Source organism: Monodelphis domestica, chromosome 2 (assembly GCF_027887165.1).
Source record: "Monodelphis domestica isolate mMonDom1 chromosome 2, mMonDom1.pri, whole genome shotgun sequence".
Taxonomy (NCBI): Eukaryota; Metazoa; Chordata; class Mammalia; order Didelphimorphia; family Didelphidae; genus Monodelphis; species Monodelphis domestica.
This window is the reverse complement of record NC_077228.1, coordinates 517,164,739-517,181,035: the sequence shown is the minus strand read 5'-3', so window position 1 is coordinate 517,181,035 and position 16,297 is coordinate 517,164,739. Positions and strand designations below refer to the sequence as shown.

General features: G+C 41.0%; 1 protein-coding gene across 1 annotated transcript in view; it reads left to right on the top strand.

Moving 5' to 3' along the window:
• Window positions 1-16,297, top strand: part of AUTS2 (activator of transcription and developmental regulator AUTS2) — a 976,332-nt gene that overhangs the window by 938,015 nt on the left and 22,020 nt on the right. Inside the window, exons 10-14 of the mRNA XM_056814770.1 lie at window positions 784-828; window positions 6,904-6,999; window positions 10,554-10,625; window positions 12,102-12,131; window positions 16,013-16,084. Of these exons, the coding sequence (XP_056670748.1) occupies window positions 784-828; window positions 6,904-6,999; window positions 10,554-10,625; window positions 12,102-12,131; window positions 16,013-16,084 (315 nt within the window). The remainder of the gene's footprint in view (window positions 1-783; window positions 829-6,903; window positions 7,000-10,553; window positions 10,626-12,101; window positions 12,132-16,012; window positions 16,085-16,297) is intronic.

Below are 16,297 nucleotides of genomic sequence, written 5' to 3'. Positions count from 1 at the left end.
AATCCTTCTAGTGGCTGCTCAGGAGAGCCTTTCCAGAACTGCTTTGTTTGAGCTTGATTTGAACTAGGACCGGCAGAATCCAGACTCTTCCATAGAAGGAAAGGTAGGAAGGGCAAAACTTCTCCAAAGATTCCCTCCATCGTCTTTGGCGTAGAAGTGTCTAGTCTTTTTTTACTTTTTAAACAGAGAGAGAGAGTAGGAATGAACCGAAATGGCTCAACTCGAGGCTACTGTCTTCCTGCCTCTCAGTTGTTACAGGGTCATATTACAATAATCAGTTATGGCAACACACATCTTTTAAATGCAGGGGGGTTCTGGAGCCACCTCAAATAAGCTCATCAAAGCCAATTTATTAGCGTGAGCCTTTACACCTTGGAAATCAGCAAATTCTACAAACTAGGGCTAGATTTATTATTTTGTGGGTTGTCAAAAGTGATGGAGAAATGAATAATGCAGATTCCACTTTTAAAGGTGGCATGGACAAAGATTTTTTTGGGGTGTATTTGTTAAACATTTACCTGTTTAACACCCGTTAGCACCCCTGTTTAAATGCCTACTGTGTGCTGGTCACTGTACTAAGTTCTGGAGTTGGCTCTTAAGGAGCTTCTAGGCTCATGGGAGTAGATAATTCAAGCCATCAGAAAGGTTTGCTGAGTTTATTTTTAATTTAATGATTGATAAATGATAAGAGAAAATAGAACCAACTGCCAAGACAGGAAAAGAAACATTGGACCCCAGTGCAGAAACACAAAATAACTAGTTTTTGCTTTGATCCCTTTACAGTTTGACAAATATCCTACAAAAGTTGACCCCTTCTACCGTCACAGTGTGAGTTTACCTTACCGTGTCCATGTTGAACGTCCTTGCTTGTTTCCATTGTTAGGACTGAAGCCATCCCATCTATATGTGGCCAGAAGCTCATGATCTCTGACCACTCCTTTCCAGGAATGCATTCACAACTGCTCCTGGGTTGTTGGGGGTTTGTGTGTGTGTGTGAGTGTGTGTGTCTGTCTGTCTGTCTGTCTGGTCTTTGGGTTGCTTGCTTGCTTTTTTTCCTGGTGCTTCCTTTGGGGGGGAAGATGCAGTGTCAGCTCTGAATCAAAAGATCATGGGAGGCTCCTACAGCTTTCAAGCGAGGCCAGGCTAACTCAAGAGGTCAAGCAAGCTCATCTACTGGGTGAAAAGTGGGCTCAATCAGCTGTGATTTCAGCACACTCGGAAATCACTGAATTGGATTTATGGGAATCTGGGAATTGCATTTACACAGGCCCTTCAGGTGTTCGCTGTGATCTCTTTCTGCCAAATGCAAAGTCTCCAGTGTGCCCGATGCTTAACTCTTTTCCAAGAGTAATTTCTCATCTCTTTTTGGCTGAATGTCGAAAGCTCTTGCATGGAACAAGTATCGGAAGTGGTTCCCGTAGTAGTTGGATGTAAAGCATTGTTTAGAAAAGGGAAATACGAAGAATGTTATTGTTGGCTAAAACAAAGGGTCTTTTATAAAGGAATGACACTGGAGAGAAAGGGGGGATTTGTTCAGTGTTCAGGCATATGGTCTGAGACACGACTTGACATCTGCCTAAGTTACAGAATTTGTGACCTCCAAAGGCCCGGATAGAGTTGGGGATGAGGAATTTGAACATCTAATCATGATGTTTTGATTAAAGGATGAACACTGCATCGTTTTGTCTGAAAAGTATGCTAGTTGCTTGTCTCTATCCTTTCTTTTGCTTTAAAATGGGACTCTAATCCTCCCCCCCCCAAAAAAAAAACAACATGCTCTGTGCTTATGGATGTTTTGGTTTGCCATTTTCAAATATTTTTATTTTTGCTTTTAGTATCTCTTAATACAAATACATGTGTTTTTTTAATAGGGAGCCAAGTGTGTTAATTCAGGGATACTTATCTAGGTTGATCGTAGATGAAGCAGTGTTTGATAGATGGACTTAATAACAAAAATTTACCCTGGATGTTTGGAAATAACCTAGCATTCTTTTTACACTAAGGTTTATTAAGAACTTTACAACTGCCTTATTTTATCTTCACAACTATTCTAGGTTGTAGGTACCATGATCATCCCCATTTTACAAATGAGAAAATTGAGGCAGAAAGGTTAAGTGACTTGCCCAAGGAGGGAACACATGGCTAATAAGTTCTTTTATTATCCCCATTTTACACATGAGAAAATTGAGGCAGAAAGGTTAAGTGACTTGCCCAAGGAGGGAACACATGGCTAATAAGTTCTTTTATTATCCTCATTTTACAAATGAGAAAATTGAAGCAAACAGACTAAGTAACTAGCCCAAGGTGGGAAGGGCCACATGGCCAATAATTCTATTATTATCCCTATTTTACAGATGAAGAAATTGAGGCAAACTGGTTATAAAGGACTTACCTGGGAAGTAGAGGAGGGTCACACAGTATCTGAGGCTGTATTTGAATTCAGGTCTACCTGATTCCAAGCCTAATGCTTTATTCAGTTACTACCAAGCCAAATTTAGAAAATTCCTTAAACTTTTAATGATCAAGATCCCTCAATTGTGCTTAGCCTTTAATATTCTATGATGGTGAGAAAAAGCAGACCTTAACAAGAGAGGACTATGAACTTAACCTTTCCTTTTGGGTCTTTCTGAGCCTACCTTGTAAACTCTTTTAGGAGCCTTCCCTGGTACCCCTAGAATCCAACCTTCTCTATTTATTTTTCTCTGGGCAATTTAATGAATTTTCTCCTATAAAGTAAGGAGGAAATCGTTCCCTTCTAGCTCCAAAATTGCTATGCCATGATCCTGCTTACTATCTGTGTGTGGCTCTGTATAAGTCCATTTATCTGTTTGGGCTTTTGTTTCTTTGTCCTTAAAATAAATAAAAGAAATTTGACTGCATGACTTACAAGACCCCTTCCAGCTATAAAGTCTGTGATTTATCAGAACTGAGATCTGGATCATAAAATAATCCATAGAGAAGAAATAGTCATCAGTAAACATTTATGAAGGGTCTGTTATTAGAGTTAAGGTTATTATGTTCCTGGCACTATTCTGAGAGCCAGAATATAAGAAAGGAAACTCCCTATTCTTAAGTAGAAGACCAAACATGTGCATTTGTCTCTGTGTGTGTGCGCGTGTGTGTGTGCGTAATATAAAGAGAATAAATGCAAATAAGGTTAGTTAAGAGAGGAATGCTTCTGAAATAGCATTGAGGGGCAGCATGATGGAGTGGGATAAGACACTCTTTGTAAAAGAGTCAAGAAAACCTAGATTTAAGTCCCACCACCAATATTTACTAACTCTGTGACCTTGGGCAAGTCACAATTTTGGGGTCTTGTTTATAAAATGAGAAGGTTGAACTCACTGGTACCCAACCTCCCCTTCTAGGTTTGGATTTATGATTTGATGCCACTTCCTTTCCCAGTGCCTCAGTTTCCTCATAGGTAAAATGAGGAGTTTGGATTTATTGTCCTTTAAGGTCCCTTCCATCTCCAAATCCATGTCTACTATAATGACTGCTGAGATGGGGCAGGAGAGGAGAGATAGGAGCAGGGAGGGAGCCCCTGCCACCATGGATTTCTTGGGTCCCTCCTTCATTTCTTGAGAGATTCTGGATTCTTATCCCTGACGCTATTAAAGCAAAAAGGATGCTCCTTGCTGATTTGGTTGTCTTGCATACTTTAGGTGTCCATAGAGAAAGAATTTTATTGGTAGAAATTTGGCAGCAGGGGGCTCGTGGGGAGAGGGGTATGTGGAATAAGGCAGGATAATTAACTATATTCTGGGGGGAGCAGTAATAGAAGAGTGTGGATGCAAAAGTTCTTGAAATCATCTTTTTAAAAATAAATAAGGCCTCCTATAAATGCAGTCATTTAAAAAGAAATGTGCCCGTTTTAGGGTGACATGCATTTAATTGTCTTGCTTCTTACAATGTACAGTGGGAAAGTTATTTCATATTATAAACTCTATATGGGCTAACTCTACGCAGTGCTTCAATTTCCCTCCCGCTTTGGGGGATTAGGGCATTACGAGGGGAATTAGATGCAATACACTCGAGCATCTAAAACACCATTTTCGACTTAAAAGTTGTTTTAAATGAGGGCACTTGGTTCCCAATCACTGTTTAAGTGGATTTAGTTCCATATCAATTAGGATGCAAAGTTTGCTGCCTCATTGAAGAGAGCAAGACAGAATGAAATAAAAAAGAGATAGAGAAGGTACATGCCCTGAAAATGGGGAAAAAATGGCAAGCGCGCCATGTTTCAATAATTGCCTGGAAACAGCCAACATATGGAAATGAATTATTAATATGAGACCTCAATTATCATGCATTTTTTACAGGTTATATAACACAAGGCAGGAGGAAAGAGAAGAAAGTTAAGTCTAAGGAGGCCTTTGACCAAGTATCTGGAACGAAAGCATAATTCCCCCCTCCCCAATATTTTCTATTTTACTCTTTCTTTCTGAAATAAATAACCGTCACCATCCCTCCCACTGATATTAGATAGACTTCATAGTTTGCAGAACACTCCATAGACAATTTCATCCTATTTGGTTTTCCCATCAAATTTATTTAGTAGGTAGACTAGGTTATCCTTGTTTTGTAGTTGAGCCAACTGAGTCTCAGTGAGCCAATAAGCCTTTCTTAAATGTTTACTGGGGAGATAGAAAGAAAGGCAAAAAGCCCCCTGCCCTTGGGGAGCTTCCATTCAGATGAAGAGAAACAGTAGGGAAATAACTAGGTACATAGACAATATATATGGAATAGGTGAAATTTGTCTGAAATCAGTAGCTGGAGGGACCGGAAGAAACTTCCTACTTAGAAAATGGGCTTTGAAGGAAACTTAAGTTTCTTTTATCCATTACGTGTTTTTGCTCTGCAAAGAAGAAAAAAGATTTTTAATAATTTTTTTAAAAAATCATTTTAATGGTACCAGTTAAGTGTAGTACGTTCATACGAAGCAGAAGGGAGGGAGCCAGGCAAGGGGATGAGAAGATGGAGTGTCTTGTTGGAGAAGCTGTAAGGGGGACCAGTGAAATGGGTTCTCATAGTTCATGAAGGGGGAAAAGAAATAGGAAAATGGCAAAGGTAGGAAGATGCCAAACTGAAGAAGTTAAGTGACTTAGCCAAAGTCGTACAGCTAGTCAGTAGTAGAGCTATCTGGGATTGGTACTGATAACCCAGTCCACTGTGTCCTTATTCTGGGCTCCTTGGGTATTTTACCTTGGCCCTGTTGTTGTCTATCTGAATAAGCCAGTCATTAAAGAATCTGTCTCAGTACCATGTAAATGGTCTCTGGTGCTCTTATCCTTGACCAGTGTAAAAATTAAATTAGTATCTAGTAATAAGATATTATATTTTATGAGGTTTGTTAAGGATTATTAGAAATCAAGGAATAAAGAAGATACAAATAAAAACCACATGCCCATGGCTGATTAGCCCATTCAAAATCCCCTTGTTTAGTTTAGCTTACCACTATACTTCCTACATCATTGCAATGGCAGAGAGAGGGAGGCGTTGCTGCCAGTTAAATACCAATTGTGATTTCGCCAACCTGGGGACTCAGGTGAGATTATAGGGAATTCTGGGAAACACCAAGGACTTCTGGGGATTGAAGTCTGGGGTTCAGAATCTCCATTTATACACCAGTTAGACCAATAACATTTCTTTAGTACCCTTTGGCAACAAGTGGACAGCTTTTAGAATGGATCCAGTGTGATTTGGAAGCAGCCTGCTTCAACAGAAGTCAATCCAAGCCTTTATTGAGTGTCTATTGTGTACCACACACTGCGCTAAGCTCTGAGGATGCAAAGGGACAGCCTGTGGAAGGGAAACAAGACTGACAGTTTGTGGGGGAAGGACAAGCCCCTGCCCCCAAGGAGCTTATACTCTAATGGAGAACACAACATAGACATATATACAGAATAAATATCAAGCAGTTAAACAGGACCTAACTGGGGAAGGAAGGCACGAGTCAGGGGGAATCCTGGAAAGGCTTCATGGAGGGAACAAGGTGGTGCTTGGAGAGACAGCAAATCACTTAGCATTTCCTCTTTTGGAAAAGGAAGGGGCTTTGACTTAGATAGCTGCCTAAGGCCTCCTCCAACCTCTAAATCCTACAAAGAAAGATGAGCTTTTGCACACTGACACAGAAATGCCTTTGATTCCTGAAACTCTTGAAAATAAAAGCAATATTTAGAAATCAGGGGAGTTTTTTAGGCCTGTATTTTGTAGGGGCAAACCTCCCTTCTCCTACTGGCTTCCATCTTGTTGGAGAATGGGTGGACTTCATTTAAAAAAAAAAACAACTATAGTAGATGTGTTTCTTCCAGAAATATTTATCATCATCTTAGGAAATTAAATTGTCCCCAGTGACAGATACTCCACCAGAATAAGCTAATGAAGCAAGAATTGTGAATATTTTCTCATTTCCTAGAGAAACTATTAAAAATCTAAAGTACTAATTGAGTTTTAATGGTATAAAATCCTGGAACTCATAAAGACTTACTTCTTGCTTGCTTTTTTTTTTTTAATTAACTTGTAATTTTCTGGGCATCTTATTTAGCTCAGCACCCCTCCCCCCCTTTTGATATGCATTAACATCTCTAACCATTTAGGACTTGTATCCAATTTAACAATTAATAATTAGAAAAGCTCCCTTCATAATGATGGCCTCATCCGGGACATCATTTGTTGGCTGATTAATTCTGAACTACTTTTAACTTGTTAAAGTTAAACATTCATGGTACATCTGTGTGCTCATTTCATGGACTCCTTTGGCTAATGGCACTGAACCGAGATGACTAGTTTGCTAATGTAGAAGTCATTCTCTATGTGTGTGGGAAGAGGGTTTAAGGGGATTAGTTGACTTGGACAAAACTTCTCTTCAAATCTCTTCTCTTTTTTTCCCCTTGTTTGTAGCTGTTTCATTCATATCCTCCTGCTGTCTCGGGCATTCCCCCTATGATCCCACCTACTGGTCCCTTTGGATCCCTGCAAGGAGCATTTCAGCCTAAGGTAAGAAACCAGTTTATAAGCATACACACAATAGATCCTGAACAAAGTCTGGAGGCAGGTTGGTTTTTTGACCTTTCTGGTAGCTAGGGCCAGGATACAAATACTTTTGTTTATATCTGGCCAGCATAGACCTAAACATAAATCTTAACTCATTAAATTTTGTAGCTACTTGATTTTGGGGTAGGGTAAGATATAATAGTCTCCAAAATATACCTTCCATAAATATCATGGTGGCGAAGCTTCTCATGAGAAATTCCTTCTAAAAGTCCAATCAGTCCCCCCCCCAAAGTCAGTAATTATTTTTTTAAAGTTCTTACTATGCCAGATACTTAGAATATAAAAACAAAGCAGAACCTTCTCTCAATGACCTTAAATTCTATTAAGCAACTAATTAATGAATATATGTTCCCACTATGTGCCAGGCACTGTAGATATAAATATAAAAATATTTTTTAAAAATACTGTATAAAATGATTTTTTAAAAAACCCTACAGATACAAAGATATTTTTTAAAAAATAGTTTGTGTCTTGAAGGAGCTTATTAAGTGCCTACTAGGTGCTAATTGCTATCTATACCAAAATAAAAGAGGACTGAGATATTGTCCTTCAGGAGCTTACATGCTAATAGACCAAAGGGTACATATGGAGTCTTAAGAGATATAGGAGATAGCTTGGAGGAAGGAAGGACACTAGAGGAATCCAGGAGACTCTTGAAGATGGTGCTTGAAAATGACTTGCTGGATTTTTTTTTTAAATAATTAACCCGTAACCTATTAAATAGTGGTACCTACAGAAGATGCCCCAGCCCTGACTTTCTATCACTCCATTATAATGACTTTCTGTTTCTTTTAAAAGTATCAACAGCTTTGTTTCAACAACACATTCTCTTTAGTTTTGTTTTCTACCTTTAATGAAACAGTAACTCATCTATCCCTCACCTCATCAACCTCACTGTTTCTTTTTTTAAAATCCTTTCCTTAAACCAACAATCAGTATTGTGTTGCCTGTCATTATCATCTTTTAAAAAAAGAGTGAATTTTGTTTGTGTTTTTCTTGTCCTTGTACTTTGTTCTTCCTCCTCCTCCTCCTTCTATTCCTTGGTAACCCAAAGGATGAGGAATCATAAAACTAGAGCTTGGAGGGGACCTGAGAGGTCATCATGTCCAACCTCCTTCTTTTACAGATGAGAAAATTGAGGCAAACCAACTTTAAACGACTTGCCAAAACACATTAAGTGTGTCTGAGGCAAGATCCAGATCCTGGCATTTCTGACTTCAAATCCAACATCCAATCTCTTCTTCTAGGCCGCCATATTCCATAACTTTATCCCAGAATTTGAGCACACACATCAGGTCATCCCTACCTGGTTGACCTTGGACCAATCACCCCTTTTGTTTCCTCATTAGTAAATATGCCCCCGATGACCAATAACATCCCTCTCTGGGATTTTTCCAAGATTTCCAAAAACTGGATTTTTAGAGCTGGCGATTTCCAAAAAGAGGATTGTCCTAAAATTTTGAAACATGGAAAGAGATGAAAGGGACAGCTAATGGGACTCTTATTTCCAAAGTCCTCCCAGAAGGCTGCATTGCCCAGATTAGAGGTTTGCTGACCCAGCTGTTTGGAATTCACTTCACTGACCATGCCTTGTATCTCACCCCCAAAACGTGCTCCCTGACACCGCTATTGGCCACCCCAATGCCTCAGTCTCCTCTCTAGGTAGCAGCAACATCCCCCTCGCACGTATGTCCCTAAACAGAGTACTAGGTCATTTAATAAATTAGTCCTTTTTTCTCCTCTTTTCCCTCACTTACAATTATCCAATCGCACTGAAAACTACATCTGTGCAAGGAAGTGTCTCTCCTGGTGTTGAAATAGGTCCTTCTAGACCTTCTTACTGATTGAATATGTAGATTGCAGTTCATTAGTGGAGTTCTTCATATGTATGCTAATCAGGCTGTTAACAACTCTGTAGCTTAATTGTTAGTTGGGCTGCAGCTGATTTCTTTATTTTTTTTTTAATCCTCCCTCCACCCCCTCTCCAACACTCCCTCTTCCTCTCTCCTAGGAAGATTCAGTGCACAGACTTAGGGGCTACTTTGTCCAGATCAGTTCATTTCCTCCAGTGGAGACAAAGATTCGACATTGTGTTCGAAAGATGTACCTAGCATTGTTCATTCGAAGAATAGATTTGGAGTCAGAAAGACTTGAATTTGAATTTTGCCATGGATTCTTATTAGCCGAAGGATCCTGGGCAAGTCATTGACCTCACTCAGCTTCAGTTTGATGATAATAATTGGGGATGAAGGCATGAAGAGAGGATAATATTCTCACCAACCCTACAGGGTTGTCCTGAGTATAGAATGAGAGAACTTTTGTAAAACACTTTAAAAACCTGTTTACAAAGCGTTTTATAAAAGCTAACTATTACTATTCTGACCATTTCATCATAGGGATATCATTATTTATATCTTCGATTCTTCCTTCCCCATCCCTGCTCCCATTCCAAAGACAAATGGGCAATGTTTTGGGGTGAGAGGGGATAGAGAGTGTGTATTCTTTCAGAAGAGTGCTGGAGAGATGACAAGGATTATTAGAGTTATTTATGAGTAATGGCAGGAATGGAAATGATTTACTCAGGAAGTTGAATTACTTTTAAATCATTTATATACTATTTAATGATCGAGCTGGGAGGTCCCCAGACCCGGTTCTCTTGTCTCATTTCCACCATTGCTAATGAGTGATTCCCGTGTGTGTGAATCCTGGCTGTTGTATGCCAGTTAAAATTCAGAACGTTCGCTCTCTAAATGTCTCTGAAACACTGAGGTTCTCTGATGAGAGACACCTGATAGCGTAAATGGTTCTAATGCTCATTTAGGCATTTCTTGGATTTATTTTGGTGATGAGGCAAAAAAAAAAAGAAGAAGCTGATATACATTAAGAAAAGCAATACTGCCTAGCAATATTGGAGGAAAAACAATTTTGGCTTTAAATTGTCAGGTCATCACTTTGAGGTGAATTATGCTAGGTTCAGATCCTGCTTCCAACACTGACTACCCTTGAGACCTTGGGCAAGTATTTGCCACTCTCAGTTTCCTCATAAAGGGAGGGAATTGGACCTGGGGTAACTCCATGATTCTAGGATTCTGTGATGAGCATTTCATTAAACTGGGTCACATCATTGTGCTTCCAAATTTGGTTTCATGCCGGCCTCCGAGAAGGCAGTCTCTTGCGAATTTCCTTGAAATAAAACCAACATAGAAGGCCCCTCAAATTATTTAGTTGGTAAGAAACTAACTTTACTCAGTATTTAATCACATCTTAAAATGAATAGAATTACTTATATATAATTATAAATCATATTCTATCAAATCATATAAATTTATTAATTTGTTTATGTACAAATATATAATATATTAATATAATACAAATTATATTAAGGTATGGAAACAACTAAGATAAAAGAGATGAGTTTTTACTCTGCACGGAAAACCATTGTTTACAAAGTTCAGAGAAAATCTTGTCTGATTCACATTTTTTGCTGACATTTGTAGACGTCCAATCCTATTGATGTTGCTGCTCGACCTGGGACAGTCCCCCACACTCTACTACAGAAAGACCCACGGGTAGGTTCAGACACACCTGCATGTACTCAGAGAAAAATGTGCTTTTTATCCTCCATTTCAGTCCCAGCAAGAAAATGTCTATTACCATAATAGCCACTTGGGTCACTTTTGCAGGAAGTACAATGGGAAATAGTTTCTTCTGGAAGAAAGAGAAGCTTTCCTCATCTGGTTCTTTCTCTATAGCAACTTCCTGGTCAGGAGTTCCTGGACTTTTTTTTTAATTCTCCCTTCACGTTACCTGCCTCCCCTCCCCTCCCTCCCCCAAAAAAATCCTCATAACATGCCTTAAGCAAAGAAATCGTCTGAACGGTTAGAAGCAGCCCTGGATTCAGAGTCAGAGGTCTTGAGTTCAAATCGCATCTCTGCCAGTTATCAGGTGGGCAACCTGGGGCAAGTCATCTCATCTCTAGACTCCAGTGTGCAAAGGGATTGTACTAACTACTTCTGATGACTTTTTCCATCTCTAAGGCTATAATCCAGCATATTAATACTGGCCTCACTAAAGCTCAGAAAATATCCAGCTTGTCCCAGAAGTCCAAAAGTCTTTATATGAGGCTGATAACCATGCCCTGTTTTTCTAAGGCAAAAAAGGCAGTCTTCCTCCCTGCTCTTGTACTATTATGATCGATATATTTGTGAGTAATTGACTACTTGGAGGGCTTTTGCGTTAATATAATTATTATATGTTACTTTTTATATTATATGTTACTTATTATAGATTACATTTTTTCAATGTTGCCCTTTTTCTACCAATGACATTTTTTTATCCTACAGACAAAAGAAAGTCAGTGACTGGAGTCAGAAATGACTCCATTGGATAACTATAAATTCCTGTGTTTTTAGTCTTATCTCCTCAGATGCTTCAGCCAAGCTCAATTTAGCCAGGAATTAAAATGGGGGGCTGAGAGCTCTGTGGCCCGTAAAGTCCCTTCTGGTTCTAAATCTGGGTCCTTCAGTGATGCTCTTTCAGAGATCTCTTGGCCATAGCTGGATCCCACTGCCTGCCTCTCCCATCTGCTTCGGTGTTTAGATCCCATTGTCAGTGCTAGGTAGACTGAGGTACCTGGTCCCCAAGCCTAGAGCCTGGGAGGCTCTGTGTCTCCTTTGAGCCCAGGAAGCCTTTGGTGTGGGTTGCAGAGAGGTTTTATATCCTGTCTGAAGGGGATTTCAGCAGACTTTCCTGCCCGTGCTGGAGTGAAGAATCTCGCCGGAGGCCACGTTGTAGTTTGATGAGGCTTGTTCTGGTGTTTGTGTTGGGGGGCTCCTGGCTCGTGGGGCGGGGTGGGGGAAGGGAAGCCGGGCACTTAGTTATCCTGATACTGTGAAAATGGGCTAATTATTCTCCAAAAGGGCTTCATTTAAAAGTAAAATTCTAACATTTTAATTTCCTCTCCTAATGAAGCAATACAAATTTGTTAATTAGAGCAATTGTTTGAGTGACAGGCATGTAACCAAATTGTCATTTTCTCTTCACAGTTGACAGATCCGTTCAGGCCAATGTTAAGGGTAAGGCGTCTTCTAGAAATGCTTTTTCTCTGCCTCTGCTCTCATCCCAGTGGGTTAAGAAGCACAGAGCCGCTCTAAAGAAAGCGCTCTGGCCGGGCTGGGGGCGAACCCTGAAGGACAAGAACTCCTTCCCCCAAAGCACCCCAAAACTCCTTTCTCTCTCTCCCAAGCAAGGAGGATGGGCCCGGGGCTGAACCCCCAAACCCCCATAGATCACTTGTGAAAACAAGGACCATTTCTCAGTTCTAACATTCTCCAGCTTTCAACCCCAAGCTGAGAAGGGGCTCCCCTCTCCTGCCTCAACTTGTCTTCTCTGGGTTTTTTAAGGCTAATCCCATTTAGAGATTTCCAGTTTTCGTCAATGTTTCTGAGGACCCCCTAAAACCTCGTTGCTTTGTTAGCCCCTTGAACAAACATTGAGGAAAAGAACCCAGGGACAGAGGCTTCCTGCAGTTTCTGTTGCCACTTCCCAATGGCCCAGAGCCCTAAGGGCTGGACCTTTGATTAAGGGAACTTGCAGCACTGATGCTCCCTGTACCAAAGTATTATTTTCTTGGCTACTTAGATTCTTGAAGAGTTGTCTGGAGCAGTGAGACGTGAGAAGACTTGCCCAGCAAGTCACTTGACCCCCATTTCCTAGCTCTGACCGCTCTTCTGCCTTAGAACCAAAGGTGGAAGGTCAGGGTTTAAAAAAAAAGACTTGTCCAAGATCACTCAGCCAGATTATTCTAGAGAAAGTAGGATTGGAACCCAGATTCTATGCTGCCCCCAATGGAGGAAAGCAGCTTTTAAAAAAAGAACCCCCCAAAATCCCACAAAACTATAGGCTGAAGATTTAATTTAACTTCTCCAGAGGAAAATTGAAACGTGTCTTTATGTATTGCCTGCTTTTTGGACACTGACTGCAATTAGTAAGTATTTATTCATGGAGCAGCTAAGGTGGCTCTGTGGATTGAGAGCTGGGCCTAGAGTTGGGAAGTCCTGGGTTCAAATTTGCATATCACTTAGCCTTTACTGCTCTTCAGAGATAGAAGGTAAAGGTTTTAAAAAATACATATTCGGCCCTTTATTTGGTCCAGGCAAAGTCTGTCCTGACTAATTTTGTTTTATAGTATGTTGCTTTGCAGTCAGCACTGCAATTCATTCATTGAACTGTTGTTTTCTACCTGTATGGAACCTTCGATAAATCTCTTCCCCTTGGGCACCCTTTTCTTCCTCTGTTAAAGGAAGGGGTAGCACAAGACCTTCTGAGGGCCCTTCTAGTTCAAGGTCTATGAATGCTAAATTCTATAGAAATATTGATGGGCCCTGATTGACAATGCATAATAAATGTTTATATATTGTCAAGTTTTATTTTATCCAAAAAAAATACCTTTCTTGCAAAATCAAGCTTTTTTAGTTAGGCACCTTAGAGATGATCATACCATCTAGCCTCCTTGATTTATAGAGAGGGAAGAAATAAGACCCAGATTCTTAACTTGCTCAGGCTTCCAGAGCTTGAAAAAATAAGTGCCTGGCCAGCAGAACCCTTGGGTGGGCAGACGTTCAGTGGGATGTGCTTTTTTATATTCTCATCCCATTCTCGTTGCACATGATTAGGTGGACAAATTGATTGGGGCAATGGAGGAGGAGAGGAGAATATTCAGTCTTCCCCAGGGGGTCAGGATGTCAGTGTCGATTTGTTCTCTTTGTTCGTGGAGAGATACTGGGGACTTCAATTAAGGATTAGAAACTAAAAACACGAGAAGACTTGGACCTCAGGACACAATTCCAAAAATATTGCCCTGCCATGGAAACCAGAAGCCTCGGCTGTTAGAAAAGATGGAGCCAGACTCCTGACACTGGCAGCCAGTTAACTTTCACGAAGCATCTCCCAGGGGCAGTGCTGTGTCTGAGAAGCTTTAAAGGGGATACCCAAGTAGAAAGTGCCCCTGGCCTCAAGTGCCCCATAATCTAGCTGGGAAAGTGGAGCGTTCACACATGAAATAACTTGAGTACATTTACCAAGAAGTCTATTAGCCCATGAGCTAGATTCTAAGGGCCTGGAGAGAGAGACAGAGAGGAGAGAGAAAAAGAGGGGGGAAGAAGGAGAGAGAGAGACAGAGAGGAGAGAGAAAAAGAGGGGGGAAGAAGGAGAGAGAGAGAGAGAGAGAGAGAGAGAGAGAGAGAGAGAGAGAGAGAGAGAGAGAGAGAGAGAGAGAGAGAGAGAGAGGAGAAAGAAAGAGGGTAAGAAGGAAAGAGAGAAGATAGACAGACAGAGAGGAGAGAGGGGGGGGAAGAAGGAGAGAGACAGAGAGAGTAAGAAGGAAAGAGGAGAGAGAGGAGAAGGAAAGAGAGAAGATAGAGAGGAGAGAGAAAGAGAGGGGGAAGAAGGAGAGAGAGAGACAGAGGAGAAATAAAGAGGGTAAGAAGGAAAAAGAGGAGAGAGAAAGAGAGGGTAAGAAGGAGAGAGGAGAGAGAAAAAGGGGAAGAATGAAAGAGGAGAGAGAGGAGAAAGAAAGAAGGAGAGAGAGAGGATAAGAAGGAAAGAGGAGATAGAGAGGAGAGAGAAAGAGGGGGAAGAAGAAGAGAGAGACTGAAACAGAGAGAGACAGAGAGAGTAAGAAGGAAAGAGAGGAGAGAGAGAGGAGAAGGAAAGAGAGAAGATAGAGAGGAGAGAGAAAGAGAGGGGGAAGAAGGAGAGAGAGAGAGGAGAAATAAAGAGGGTAAGAAGGAAAAAGAGGAGAGAGAAAGAGAGGGTAAGAAGGAGAGAGGAGAGAGAAAAAGGGGAAGAATGAGAGAGGAGAAAGAAAGAAGGAGAGAGAGAGAGAGGATAAGAAGGAAAGAGAGAAGATAGAGAGGAGAGAGAAAGAGGGGGAAGAAGAAGAGAGGAAGAGAGAGACCAAGAGGAGAGAGAAAAAGTGAGGGGAAGAAGGAGAGAGAGGAGAGAGAGAGAGACAAAAGAAGAGATAGAGAGGAGAGAGAAATAAAGAGGGGAAGAAGGAAAGAGGAGAGAGAGAGAGAGTGACAGATTTATACACAAAAGAATGCTTTCTAGACAATGAGAATGGTGTGATAAGAGGTAAGAAGTGAGTCTTTCATGGTACAGAGAAAAAATGGACATAGAAAAGGGTCTCATTAACCTACTACGTCCTGGACACTACAAAGTTCTAGAGATATAAAGAAAGACAACAAATATGGCCCAGCTCTCAGAGAACTCACAGTCCAAAGTGGGAGAAGATGTGCAAGTAGCTATACACAAATGTGAGATATGTGGATGATAACTGAGGAAAGACACTGAAATTAAAGGGAAAACCGAATTTTGTTATCAATATGGTGGCTGTCTTTTTACTTCCTTAATAGAAAAAAAGTGTGGGGGGTGGAGATTTGTTTAAGGCTTTGTATTCTCTGGCTTAGCCTTGGTTCACAGACACTACTGCATTACGTATGGAGGCTGATGGGAATTAGTAGCGTAGCAACATTGTGCTAAGTGGAAATCCTTCCTCTGCCAGTGACTGCTTATGCCAGTTGGCATCAGAAAAGAAAGAAAGAAATAATACAAAACAGGGCCCGGGCTTTTCTTTTCCCTGGGAGCTGGGGAGGTCCTCATCAAGCGTAATTTTTTGAGTGGTGGCCAGCTTTTTTTCAGGTTCATTGGGGGAATGAATGGAGTCAATTCTGTGGTCCTCTCTTGGTGTTTTGTTTTGTCCCCTTTTCCAGAGCCGCTGATGTAGAGTGCTCTTCCAGTACAAAGTGGCCTTGTTGCTTACTCGAGAGTGGGGCTGGGGGCGCTTTGAGCTGATAACTGTCCCCAAAAGCTTGAGGTGGTAGAAGTTGACTTTCCTTGAAGCTTCTCTGTTGTGCTCAATCTTCTTCCTATTTCTTGTTTCTTATTCTTCCAGAAACCAGGGAAATGGTGCGCGATGCACGTTCACATTGCTTGGCAGATTTACCACCATCAGCAGAAAGTCAAGGTCAGTTCCGTCCCTGAATCCGTGATCGGAGGAACAGTGGTACCCTCTTGGGGTGGGATGTGGTGGGGAGGCTCAGGGGGAGCCCTTTCGCCCCTGACTATGCCTTGATGGAATGTTTTCAAGGTTCGTGCATGGCTTTCACAAAAGCCCAGTGGTATTAGCAAGGGCAGATATAATAACCCATTTTGTAGCTCTGGTCACTGCTAAGACAGT